This window comes from Bombina bombina, chromosome 5 (genome assembly GCF_027579735.1).
Source record: "Bombina bombina isolate aBomBom1 chromosome 5, aBomBom1.pri, whole genome shotgun sequence".
Lineage (NCBI taxonomy): Eukaryota > Metazoa > Chordata > Amphibia > Anura > Bombinatoridae > Bombina > Bombina bombina.
Window position 1 is genome coordinate 704,422,496 of NC_069503.1, and position 14,565 is coordinate 704,437,060.

The following is a 14,565-nucleotide window of genomic DNA, read 5'->3' on the forward strand; positions in this document are numbered from 1 at the left end:
CAGATCCACATACCAAAACCTGTGTGGCCATGCTAGAGCCACCAGCAACACAAAAGACTGTTTCATGATGACTTTGGAGATCACTCTTGGAAGGAGAACTAGAGGCGGGAAGATGTAAGCAGGTTGATAACACCAAGGAAGTGTCAGCGCATCCGCTGCTTCCGCCTGAACATCCCTGGACCTGGACAGGTATCTGGGAAGTTTCTTGTTTAGATGAGAGTCCATGAGATCTATCTCTGGAAGCCCCCACATCTGAACAATCTGAGAAAATACATCTGGATGGAGAGACCAATCCCCTGGATGAAAAAGTCTGGCGACTGAGATAATCCGCCTCCCAATTGTCTATGCCTGGGATATGCACCACAGAGATTAGACAGGAGCTGGATTCCGCCCAGGCAAGTATCTGAGATACTTCTTTCATAGCTTGGGGACTGTGAGTCCCACCCTGATGATTGACATAAGCCACAGTTGTGATATTGTCTGTCTGAAAACAAATGAACGGTTCTCTCTTTAGCAGAGGCCAGAACTGAAGAGCCCTGAGAATTGCACGGAGTTCTAAAATATTTATTGGTAATCTCGCCTCTTGAGATTTCCAAACCCCTTGTGCTGTCAGAGATCCCCAAACAGGATACAAAAAAAAGGATACAAATTTTTAAACCTTGAAGAAGGAATAAAAGAAGTATCTGGCTTATTCCATTCCCTAGAAATCATATCAGAAATAGCCTCAGGAATGGGAAAAACCCCTGGGGAAACCACAGGAGGTTTAAAAACAGCATTTAAACGTTTATTAGACTGAACGTCAATAGGACTGTTACCTCAATATCCAAAGTAATTAACACTTCTTTTAATAAAGAATGCATATACTCTATTTAACATAAATAAGTAGATTTGTCAGTGTCAATGTCTGAGGAAGGATCTTCTGTTTCAGATAGATCCTCATCAGAAGAGGATGAATTATTATGTTGTTGGTCATTTGAAATTTCATCAGCTAAATGAGAAGTTTTAAAAGACACTTTACGTTTATTAGAAGGTGGAAATGCAGACAAAGCCTTCATAATAGAATCAGAAACAAATTCTTTAAAATTTACAGGTATATCATGCACATTAGAAGTTGAAGGAACTGCAACTGGCAATGTACTATTACTGATGGAAACACTATCTGCATGTAAAAGTTTATCATGACAACTATTACAAATGACATTCGGTGGAATAATTTCTACAACTTTACAACAAATGCACTTAGCTTTGGTAGAACCGATGTCAGACAGCAATGTTCCAGCAGAAACTTCTGAGGCAGGATCAGATTGGGACATCGTGCACAATGTAAGAGAAAAAACAACATATAAAGCAAAATTATCTATTTCCTTATATGACAGTTTCAGGAATGGGAAAAAATGCAATAGCATAGGCCTCTGAAAACAAAAAACAAGAGGCAAACAAATAAGGGGTATTGAAATAATGAAAAAAATTTGGCGCCAAGTATGACACACAACGTAACGTAAAGTCTTTTTTGGCGCCAAAAATGACCAGAAATGACACACTTACGTCACTAATGACGCCGCCGTGTAAAAGGTCTCGGCGTCACGTATGACGCCGGAAATGACGAAGTTGCGTCATAAACGTACTTTTTCACGCCAAAATTTTTTTCACGCCAAGAATGACGCAATAAAGTTTAGCATTTGACGCACCCGTGGGCCTAATACCCGCAATTACAAGATAATTACCAGGTAAAAAATATATTTCTTAAAAATGTTTACATTTCTAAATATGAAACTGACAGTCTGCAGAAGGAAATACATGAACCTGACTCATGGCAAATATAAGTACAATACATATATTTAGAACTTTATATAAATGCATAAAGTGCCAAACCATAGCTGAGAGTGTCTTAAGTAATGAAAACATACTTACCAAAAGACACCCATCCACATATAGCAGATAGCCAAACCAGTACTAAAACAGTTATTAGTAGAGGTAATGGTAAATTTAGAGTATATCGTCGATCTGAAAAGGGAGGTAGGAGACGAATCTCTACGACCGATAACAGAGAACCTATGAAATAGACCCCAGTTAGGGAAATCATCGTATTCAAATAAGTGATACTCTCTTCACGTCCCTCTGACATTCGCTGTACTCTGAGAGGAATCGGGCTTCAACAATGCTGAGAAGCGCATATCAACGTAGAAATCTTAGCACAAACTTACTTCACCACCTCCATAGGAGGCAAAGTTTGTAAAACTGAATTGTGGGTGTGGTGAGGGGTGTATTTATAGGCATTTTGAGGTTTGGGAAACTTTGCCCCTCCTGGTAGGATTGTATATCCCATATGTCACTAGCTCATGGACTCTTGCCAATTACATGAATTACAATTACAGTTTGTTATATATAAGCCATTTGCCTAAATACCTTGCATTGTCAATTCTAAACTGTTTCCTTGTAATCTGCTCCTGAAATTGGGCGTTTCCAAAACCACCGTGAGGCCAATTTGCATTATCCAATCACAGTGGCCGACCTGGGTTCTCAATGTTTCTTAATTTCATTATTTCTCAGCAGTACCACACGCATGCGCTCTAACTCAGTGTATCTCATGCATGAGTCTTGTTCTGGAGAGCTTTGGGCAGACGTCATAAGTTGCAGACTTAGTTCCTAAGTCACTGCTAGCAAAGACCTTCATGATGGAGCCAAACGTAAACAATGCGCATGCGTCAGCCGATTACAATGTAAGTATTAGCATATGTAAATGAGTGTCCCATGATATTTTTGTTGAACAGCGTTTGGACAGTCCATTTTTCTGGGCTGTCTGTTTTTACTTCATGAAGCAGAATAAAATATAGATTTTAAACTATTTAAACACTTTGTTTTGAACAAAAAGTAAGTAGGACTTGTTTATTATGCCTAACACTATTGATCTGTGTATTTTATTAGCACGTCTTCCAACAAACTTTTATAATCCTTTTACAGCCAAAAATTTATGTGCAGCCCTTAAGGTTTCTAAAATGTTGATCAGCGGAGCCCCAATTGTTAGGAAGTTGGTCCTCACTGATCCAAAGTATGGAAACTCTGCAAGGTTTAAACAGAGTTATAAATGATATGCTAACAATTTAGAGCAAATAATTTTTGTGTTAGAATGTCAAGAGGCACGGGCAGTATGAAGAGTTTTGTTTGGTGCTAAATCTGTGCTTTTAGTTTTGCAATTGTTGCTGCTAAGTCTATATATTGTATGATATTTTTACAGATGGACTGAACCATTTTAGAGGTAATGTGCCTAATACATAACTTTATTGTTAGCAGCTTGATATAAAGCATTCATACCTCAAAGTCTTGAATAGTGCCACAGAGATTTTTTGATAGCACGCATTACACAGAATACACAGAATTTGTCCAGGCTCCCTGCAGGTTGCACATGCTTTCTTGGTTGTTGGGAATGTTGTCAATCTTAGAGTTGTGTTAGAAACGTGCTGTGAACAGTGTTTACCTTAGCATTTTCCTGCTCTCTTTTCTGGAGCTTGTGCACTGTTTGATTGGCAGCTTCCACTGAAAAAAAAATAGATTTGAATTGATTAATCAGCTGTTCTGTCTTCACAGGAAAAAATCTTGTTCCCATCAATGTGGGTGGCTAGCAACCATTCCTGTAGTAAAACACATTAACACATTATGTCCAGGAAGTGCCTTAGAGTGCTAACTATATGGAGGCCACATTGGTATAATACAAAATGGTTATTTTACAAACTGAAAACAGGAATAAAATAAAGGAACACTTTTTTTTTTTTAAATCTGTCACATGTTAAACCACCATTTTCTAAATGTATTTAGATGAATATTCCCAGGACGTGTCGTTATCCTCTAGAAAACAACTATTTCATGAATGAAGCAAATTTTTAAGAAAATAGCTTATAATTTTTGCAAGCTTCAGAATATTCCATTGGCACGGAAAAAAACAGCTGTTTTGGCTGTTAGTCTTCCTTTAAAGTGGCACTTTATGTGTCAGTGTGTGAAATCAGAGAACAATTAATGATAGATAGCATTATTTTCATACTTTGAGTCAGTTCCATAAGTAGAACTCAATAAAATGTGCTGCTTTTAATAGGGACTGGATAAACATCTAAACCTGAAACCCCAGCTTTAATGTGGGTGTAAGACTCCTCCCCCCTTCCTTCCACACGCTAACTCAGTGAGAAAACACAAAACAAAAACACACAAGGGGAAGGAAGATTAAAGGACCAGTAAATACAGTAGATGTGCATAATCAACAAATGCATGATAAAAAGACAATGCAATAGCACTTAGTCTGAACGTCAAATGAGTAGATTTATTTCTACCAAATTTCAGTTGTCTTTTTCCACTCCTCCTGTATCATGTGACAGGCATCAGGTGACCACAAATGCATATACGTAGATGTTACAAGTAGTAGCCGTCTTGTGACAGCAGGATACATTTCCAGACAGAGAATTCCATTTGCATGCATCAGGTAAGATTATCCCCCCCACCCAATAATTTGTAAAATGCTAAATTTATTAAAATGCTATGGATGGATTACCTAATTTAGGGGACTCATATCATCCAAGCACATATAACCACTTCTTTTTGTAAAAATAGAAAAGAAAAAAAAAACTCTTACTCTCGTTGGGATCCCCAATTTTGCAAATGAAATGGGTCTCTGGATACAGATTATCTCAAGGAATGAGACAGAAAATTTTAATTCTGAAGAAGCAACAAACTTTTCCCTTGTGAGTACCTGGCATCCATAGGATCAAGGCACTGTCCAAACAGCATATTAGCCTTGAAAGGCAAGCTACAAAAATATACAGTGGAAAACAGATACAATGTCATAATGCACTTTAAACAATATTCACTACCACCATGCATTTAGTATTAAGCATATACAAAGTTGCAGGAACTTCAGATTAAAATAACAAAATAAAGCAAGAGATACATATTTTGCAGTTGCGTCTAGCAAGGCCAATTATTGTAAGGTCTCTTGAAATTATCCTCTTCTATCCATAGGATCATGAAATGCAGCAGCTTCAACAGAGGGGGAAAAATAGCCAGATCTGTTACTGTATGTTTGGGGTTATGTCTCTGATTACGGTCATACAGACTGAAACGGGTCAGACGTTTCTATTTTTCATTGAGTTGGATGTTTGGCTACGACGGAGTCTAGCACTTACTGAATTTGGTTTGTTTGGTCATTGTTGCTATTTTTAAGCTATTGAATAAAGATTCACTTTTTTCTTTTATCTATCTCTGTTGTGGGACTCTATCGTTTTCTGGATCACATTCCCGCTTTTTTTCATATTTGCCACGGAGTACTGGGACTCCAATCAGATCCTCTACTTTGGATACACCCCCCGAGCCAGGAACTATTGGCTGAAGTGTGAGGGAATTGCCTGCCACGTCACTATACAGAAGTAAAGATGGATTCTGTTGGAGACAGTGAGAGAATCTAGCCACAATTGAGTTGCCTTTTCAGCTACAGGAGGAACGGGACTGTACCTTTGGAGCTATTGTCCCAGTAAGGAGGTTCCCGACTTCTGGAAGGATACAGCAGCGGGCTTCACACTTTCAACAGTGCTAGCCTGGGAGCTTCTAAGTACTACACACAGCTAAATGACTCCAAGGCACAAGCTGCATATCTGGATCATTTGGATTCGCTCATAAAGCTGACAGACGAGTCTGATTGGAACCGCATGGCGGCCCAGCTCCTGGCATCATCAACATAGAGGCTACTAGCTTCACATAGAGGATAACAGAGGAACAATTACCACGGACACAGTTTGACACAATGTATCAGAAGGTACTTTCAAAGCTGTAAATAAACAGCGATCTTTCAACCATCTATCAGCTGCACAAATAATAGTGATCTTTTCTCAGCTCACATTGTTACTAACGATTTTAAAGACACTGGGGCAAAAAAATCAGCCTTCTTGAGACTTTCCAACTTATTTTATGTTTATGCTTTAAGCTGCTATTTCTTTGCTATTTGGGTTTTTTAATACATCCCCTTACGAATCAAATGTTTTATGTATTTAATATCCATTTTATAGTGCTGGCACTTTTTTATTGATATTGTGGATATCCTATCATTATTACCTTTTACTTATAACTATCATGTGTTGCAGGTTGAACATACTATGGTGGGCAGTCCCTCAGACATGGTAGAGGGGCATACTATAGTTAACAGTTCTTCAGTCATGGAAGATGGGCATACAAGTCAGGGCCTGAGGCAAATGTTGGTGGTAGGAGACTCTATTATTAGGAAGGTTGATAGGTAATTTGTCATCCAGACCCTTTAAATAGAACAATTTGCTGTCTTCCAGGGGCTCATGTTAGGCATATTGTGGAGCGTATTGATAGATTGTAAGAGGGATGTGGGTCTGATCCTGCAGTCATGGTACATATTGGTACTTAATGAAGGAATCAGCGGGAGATGCAGAGTCCTAAAAAATGACTTCAGGGAGTTAGGTAGCAAGCTTAAAGCAAGGACCTCCAAAGTAATATTTTCGGAGATATTACCAGTGCAGTGTGCTAATTCAGTAAGGCAGAAGGAGCTAAGGTCTGTTAATTCATGGTTAAAAACATGGAGTAAAAATGAGGGGTTTGACTTTTTAGAGCACTTTTCACTTGGGTACAATTTGTACAGTAAGAATGGATTGCATCTGAATGACATGGGTGCAGGTGTGTTTGGGGAAAGGATGGTAGCAAGTTTAGAGAATCTTTTAAACTAGGCAAAGGGGGGTAGGGTCAGTTAGAACACAATAGAATCTGTCACTCCTTTGATATCTCAAGGAAGAGATTACTTAAGAAATGTCACATTAGAAAGTACGGAGGAAAGCACAACAAGTATCAGCAGAAAGCACATGAAAATTAAATGTATGGCAACAAATGCAAGAAGCATGATGGGTAAAATGGGGGAGCTGGAGCTCTTAGTTGCAGAAGAGGACTATGATGTTATCAGTATAACTGAAACTTGGTGGGATGATTCACATGACTGGGCAGTTAACTTAGAGGGGTATACTTTATTTAGGAGGGACAGAAATAATAAAAGGGGTGGAGGAATCTGCATGTATATTAAACCTAACCTTAAACCTACAATAAGGGAAGATATTTCTGATACAGGCGTCAATGTAGAGACCTTGTGGGTGGAAATAAAAGAGTGGGGGGAAAAATCCTAAAAAAATATTACTAGGAACACATGCTACAAGCCCCCCAACATTAGTGACCTGGATGAAACTCAACTACTAATACAAATAGGTAAGGCTGCTAATAACAGTGTTGTGATTATGGGAGATTTTAACTACCCTGATATAAACTGGGCCAATAAAACTAGTAATTCAGCTAAGGGGGATAGATTTTTAAATATTCTCAGGGATAACGTCTTGTCACAATTAATAGAGGAGCCAACTAGGAGTAACACTATATTGGATTTAGTGCTATCAAATAATACAAATATAATATCAAACATAGAAGTCAAAGAACATTTGGGTAACAGTGATCATAACATGGTCACATTTGAAATCTATTTTCATAAGAAGTGTCTTAAAGGTTTAACCAAGATTTTTAATTTTAAGAAAGCAAAATTCAACAATTTAAAAATCATTAAATAACATAAATTGGGACAAAGTATTCCCTAATATAAATACAGAGGATAAATGGATAACATTTAAAACTTTGTTAAATAAATATACATGTATGTTTGGGGTCATTGTCCTGCTGCAGAATACATTTGGGCAAATCAGATGCCTCCCTGATGGTATTGCATGAGGGATGAGTATCTGCCAGTACTTCTCAGCATTGAGGAGACCATTAATTCTGACCAAACTGCAGACTTGTAGCCCCAAACTGGCAAGGAACCTCCACCATGCTTCACTGTTGCCTACAGACACTTATTCTTGTATAGCTCTCCAGCAATTGGTGAACAAACTGCCTTTTGCCACAGTCAAATATTTAAAATTTTAACTTGTCAACCTAGGACAGATGCTGCCATATTTCTACACCCCAGTTCCTGTGTTTTCATGCGTAGTTTAGTTGCTTGGCCTTGTTTCCATGTCAGATGTATGGCTTTTTGGCCATAAGACTTCAATGAAGACTTCTCCGGACAGTAGATGGGTGAGATGGGTGTACCAGGGTCCTACTGGTTTCTCACAGTTCTGAGCTGATAGAACTACTGGACATCTTCTGATTGTGAAGTGAAGTAAGCATTATGTGTCCTTCATCTGCTGCCCTAAGTTTACTTGACTGACCACTGCATCTACTGTCCTCAACGTTGTCAATTTTTTTGTGCTTCTTCAGAAAAGCTTGGACAGCACATCTGGAAACCCGACAGGCTTATGCCTGGGAGAGAACTTGTTGATGCATTATAACTGCAGCATATGAAATTTATCATCATTAGCACCTGTTTTGTATAATTTTTTATTCATGCACTTGACTTTATATGCCTACAAAATCCCCGACTTTGTGCAACTTTTCCATATAAGAATTGATGCTGTTTTTAAGGCAAAGGGTGGTTACACAAAATATTAATTTGATTCAGATTTTTCTTCTGTTCACTCACTTTGTATTTTGTTAATTGATTAAAAAAAAAAATCTATTTTTTAAATCATTCTTACATTACAGCATTTTTTTACACCTGTCTAAAACTTGTGTATAGTACTGTATATGCCATTATAAATATATTTTTGTACATCTCAGCCTCAACATGTGATATATTAAAGGCAATTAAGACATAGTGCTCTTTAACTCTAAACTGTACTACAATATAGAAACTTAAGAAATGTGTAACTTTTTATGCATATTAAAGGTCTCATGGGATTTAATGAGACACACAGACTTCAACTAAAATGCCTCATAATAAAAGGAAAAAGAAAAATCTTATGTTACCTCAGGTAGATACATTTAGGTCCAACTATGTATGAACAGAGGAACCCACAATGACAAAGACCATCAAATAAAAAAAGACTTCAGAGTTTATGCTTGCACCCTTTGGATCCTCCTAAAGTGCCAACACAAGCCTCCTAAGAAAAATCAATCAATTTCTGCACTTCCCAATTATACACAAATCTAAGCCTATGTAAAGCAATGAAGCAAGTATATGCATTTTTTTTTTTTGAGAGAGAGACCTTCTTTGGAGTCGCAGAAATGTTATAGTTAACGTTCATATCTGGGAATAGTTCCAGTCATAAAATAATTTTTCAGGTTTCAGCTGTATTTCTGTTGCGGTCACATTAAACTAAACACTCACTCAATGAAAGTATAAACTTCACATTAACACCTCTATATGCCAGGTATTACCCGTTTTTTTTTAATTTTTACTTTAAAGTAACAGTAAACTAGACAAATAAATATAATACAAAATATCTCAATTGCCATCACATTAACCAATCAGAAGAATGGGCGCAGTAAAACTTAAAAAAAAACATCCACAATCCTGACTGGATAACCTCATTAAATCAATCAGAGGAAAAAAAATAAACAGAGCAAGGAACTCCTGAAATGAACCAGGAAATATCTGATAGTCATAACAATCAAACTTGTGTCAATGTGTTCCTATATTATGATTTTTACAATTAAAACTCTATCAGCTAAGTGGAACCACTGGCTATTCTCCTCGTGGTTTAGGACTGCACAGCTCCACCATTACATAAACGGCCACAGAGACACCACATCCTTCACAAGAGGGAAAACTCTCTTTGAATCCATGTGCACTATGGCACAGCCACCTGGTCACTTGATATCACGGCTATACAAGCTACTTCTAGTGAGCAGCAAGGAGACATTGCCTTCTTATGCAGATGCCTGGTGGCCAGATTTTGACTCTGACATCACCGCAGAGGATTGGCTAGGGATATTTAACAAAGCCAAAAAAACCTCGGTCTCTATGAGGCTGCAGGAAATGCATTTTAAGTTCCTAAGCCGGTGGTACTTGACCCCACAGAGGCTCCGCAGGATCTACCCGCATGCGTGCGGGGACTGCTGGAGAGGCTGCGGAGAGGAAGGGACAATTATGCACATATGGTGGACTTGTCCACGACTGAGTGTCTTCTGGGAAGGGGTGTTTCAGGAATGTAGTCGGCTTCTTGACATCATCCTGCCACCAAACCCGAGATACCTGCTATATCACGACCTCCCCAAGATTGTGGTGGAGGCCAAACATAGACTTTTCCTACTGATGCTAAATTGTGCCAAGGGCCTGGTCCCAAAACATTGGAAATCTGTACATGCTCCGAGCCTTAGTGAATGGAAGCATGGAGTTCGTAATCTGCTTGGTTTGGAACGGTACCATTACCTCAAAACTGGGAAATTGGAGACACATGAACATATGGTTCTGATCTGGGAGGGCAGGGGAATCTACTAGCCCTCCTGGATAAAATTTGATCTGGTCAAAACGTAGCTGTTCCTCCTGGGGACGCACCTACCCGATGTACCCTAGAGGAGATCTGAAAGTCCCCATACTATAAAAACACTGGAGGTTGGATGTAAGTAGCCTATAATTTGAGATACGTCCTCTTCCCCTCCCCCCCCCCCTTTTTTTTTTTTTTTTCTTTTCCTCTCGTTCCCTCCCCCTTCCCTTCTCCTTCTCAACCCATAACCCCTCTATTCTCTCTTTTCGCTGTCTTTTCTTTCTGGGGTATGAAGTAATACCCGAACATTCGCAAAAATTTGCAAGCCTAAATGTAAACGCACTGTATAACGCTATGAGCCTGCATATATACAATGAGTTAAAAGAGTAAGAAGGAGACACTGACAAAATACTGTTATTTTTGATTACAATATGTTATAACCTGGAAGTATTATTTTGCATGCAGTGTCTGTATTTCTTATGGATGTTTCTTTTTTGGATTTATGTACTATACTCATTCAATAAAACTTTTTAAAAAAAACAAAAAACTCTATCAGCTAGATTAAGAGTGAAAACATTTCATAACGCTGCTTTTTCACTACCGCTGCTATTACGAGTCTTGTAGGTACATCTGTACCGCACACTTTTTTGGCCATCACGCAACGTAACTACCGCCCTTTTTAAAAAGTCCTTTTTTAATGGGACTTCCACAGCGCCGGTATTACGAGTTTGCCTGTCTGGCCAAAAAGATAGCGGTACAGCCTATAACTACAAGATCTGTACCGCCACCTGAAAGTCAGTAGTTATGGGTTTTATGCTACAAAGCTGTACCATAAAACTCATAACTAAAGTGTTACAAAGTACACTAACACCCATAAACTACCTATTAACCCCTAAACCGAGGCCCTCCCGCATCGCAAACACTAAAATAAAATTATTAACCCCTAATCTGCCGCTCCGGTAATCGCTGATTGGCTGATAGAATTCTGTTCCAATCAGCCAATAGAATGCGAGCTCAATCCTATTGGCTGATTGGATCAGCCAATAGGATTGAAGCTCAATCCTATTGGCTGATTGCTTCAGCTGATAGGATTTTTTACCCTTTAATTTCCGATTGGCTGATAGAATTCTATCAGCCAATCGGAATTCAAGGGACACCATCTTGGATGACGTCATTTAAAGGAAACTTCATTCTTCAATAGCCAGCGAAAGAAGAGGATGCTCTGCGCTGGATGTCTTGAAGATGGAGCTGCTCCGTGTCGGAAGGATGAAGATAGAAGATGCCGTCTGCATGAAGTCTTCTTGCCGCTTGGATGAAGACTTCTCCCGGCTGGATGAGGATGGATGTCCGGTCTTCAAAAACTGTAAGTGGATCTTCGGGGGTTAGTGGTTTTTTTAAAGAGTTTATTGGGTGGGTTTTATTTTTAGATTAGGGACTTTGGGCAATGTAAAACAGCTAAATGCCCTTTTAAGGACAATGCCCATCCAAATGCCCTTTTCAGGGCAATGGGGAGCTTAGTTTTTAGGTAGGTTTTTATTTAGGGGGGTTGGTTGTGTGGGTGGTGGGTTTTACTGTTGGGGGGTTGTTTGTATTTTTTTTTTTTTACAGGTAAAAGAGGTGATTTCTTTGGGGCAATGCCCCGCAAAAGGCCCTTTTAAGGGTTTTGTGTAGGCTAGGGTTTTTTTTATTTTGGGGGGCTTTTTTATTTTGATAGGGCTATTAGATTACGTGTAATTAGTTTAAAATATTTGATAATTTCTTTTTTATTTTGTGTAATTTAGTGTTTATTATTTTTTGTAATTTAGAAAAATGTTTTTTTGTAATTTAAATTTAATTTTAGTGTAAAACAGGTAAGGTTTTATTTTACAGGTAAGTTTGTATTTATTTTAACTAGATAGTAAATAGTTAATAACTATTTACTAACTAGTCTACCTAGTTAAAATAAATACCAATTAACCTGTAAAATAAAAATAAAACCTGAGATAGATACAATGTAACTATCAGTTATATTGTAGCTAGCTTAGGGTTTATTTTACAGGTAAGTATTCAGTCTTAAAGTGAAAGTAAACCCTAGCATTGTACAAACGCTAGGATTTACTATTGAAACAAATCAAGGGCACTTTCATTCATGAAGTATAAGATACTTCATGTAGAAAGCTCCTTTATTTGATTCAATCAATCGCCGTTTTTAGCTGCTTCAGCAGCCCACGGCTAAAAAAAATTTTGGCTAAGAGGTGACGTTTTCACCTCTTAGCCAATAGCAGTGCGGTAAATCCGGCTTGGCGCCCATGGGAGCCGGATTTACCACACTGCTATTGGCTAAGTGGTGAAAACGTCACCTCTTGGCCAAAATTTTTTTTAGCCGTGCTCTGCTGTAGGAGCTAAAAACGGCGATCGATTGAATCAAATAAAGGAGCTTTCTACATGAAGTATCTTATACTTCATGAATGAAAGTGCCCTTTATTTGTTCCAATAGTAAATCCTAGCGTTTATACAACGGTAGGGTTTACTTTCACTTTAAATATGAATTATTTATGTAATAATAGTAATTTTTATTTAGATTTATTTTAATTATATTAAAATTAGGGGTGTTAGGGTTAGACTTAGGTTTAGGGGTTAATATATTTATTTAGTGTTAGTTATGTGGGAGGCCAGAGGTTTAGGGGTTAATAACTTTGATAGTGGCAGTGGCGACGTTGGGGCGGCAGATTAGGGGTTAAAAAATTTATGTAGGTGGTGGCGACATTGGGGGCAGCATATTAGGGGTTAATAAGTGTAGGTAGGTGGAGGCAGATTATGGGTTAATAAGTGTAGGTAGGTGGCGGCGACATTGGGGCGGCAGATTAGGGGTTAATAAGTGTAGGTAGGTGGCGGCGATGTCAGGGGCGGCAGATTAGGTTTTAAGACTCGGGGTTTATGTTAGGGTATTAGGTTTAAACATAAATTTTCTTTCCCCATATGAATCAATAGGGTTGCGTTACGGAGCTTTACGCTCCATTATTGCAGGTGTTATACATTTTTTTAGCCGGCTCTCCCCATTGATGTCTTTGGGGAAATTGTGCACGAGCACGTAAAAGCAGCTCAAAGCAGCACTGGTAGTTGTGTGCAGTATGGAGCTCAACGCAGCCATATCACCCGCAAACGCTGGTTTTTGCAAACCTGTAATAGCAGCGCTATTAAAGGTGAGCAGTGGAAATAACTAGCAAGTTATTACCGAGCCACTCATAACGCAAAACTCGTAATCTGGCCGTATGTTTGCCAATTCTATTAGGAACTCCATTTGAGAGATATGAGGATGTAGGTATTTGTTTACCATCACTACAGGCCATATAGCAAGAGCAAAGAGGAAAAAAATGAACACACCACTTCATTTGAGTTTTTTTTTTTTCGATAGCTTGCCAACGTACTCATAAGCTATTTATAATCGGCTTGTCTTTTATACAGAGATAAGCAAATCAATTACCTAGATTTAGAGTTTTGCATTAGAAGGGGTGCGTTAGCTATGCATGTTTTTTTTCCCCCGCACCTTTTAAACAACGCTGGTATTTAGAGTTCTCTGAAGGGCTGCGTTAGGCTCCAAAAAGGGAGCGTACAGGCATATTTACCGCCACTTCAACTCTCAATACCAGCGTTGCTTATGGACGCGGCCAGCTTCAAAAACGTGCTCGTGCACGATATCCCCATAGGAAACAATGGGGCAGTTTGAGCTGAAAAAAAACCTAACACCTGCAAAAAAGCAGCGTTCAGCTCCTAACGCAGCCCCATTGTTTGCTATGGGGAAACACTTCCTAAGTCTGCACCTAACACCCTAACATGTACCTCGAGTCTAAACACCCCTAACCTTACACTTATTAACCCCTAATCTGCCGCCCCCGCTATCGCTGACCCCTGCATTTTATTATTAACCCCTAATCTGCCACTCTGTACACCGCCGCAACCTACATTATAGCTATGTACCCCTAATCTGCTGCCCCTAACATTGCCGACCCCTATATTATATTTATTACCCCCTAATCTGCCCTCCCCAATGTCGCTGCTACCTTACCTAAACTTCTTAACCCCTAATCTGCCGACCGGACCTCGCCGCCACTATAATAAATGTATTAACCCCTAAACCGCCTCACTCCCGCCTCGCAAACCCTATAAAAAATAGTATTAACCCCTAATCTGCCCTCCCTAACATCGCCGACACCTAACTTCAAGTATTAACCCCTAATCTGCCGACCGG

General features: G+C 38.9%; 1 protein-coding gene across 1 annotated transcript in view; it reads right to left on the reverse strand.

The window, feature by feature from the left end:
- Positions 1–14,565, reverse strand: part of BLOC1S5 (biogenesis of lysosomal organelles complex 1 subunit 5) — a 134,640-nt gene that overhangs the window by 43,253 nt on the left and 76,822 nt on the right. The window contains 1 exon segment of the mRNA XM_053714728.1: positions 3,476–3,534. Coding sequence (XP_053570703.1) covers positions 3,476–3,534 — 59 coding nt within the window.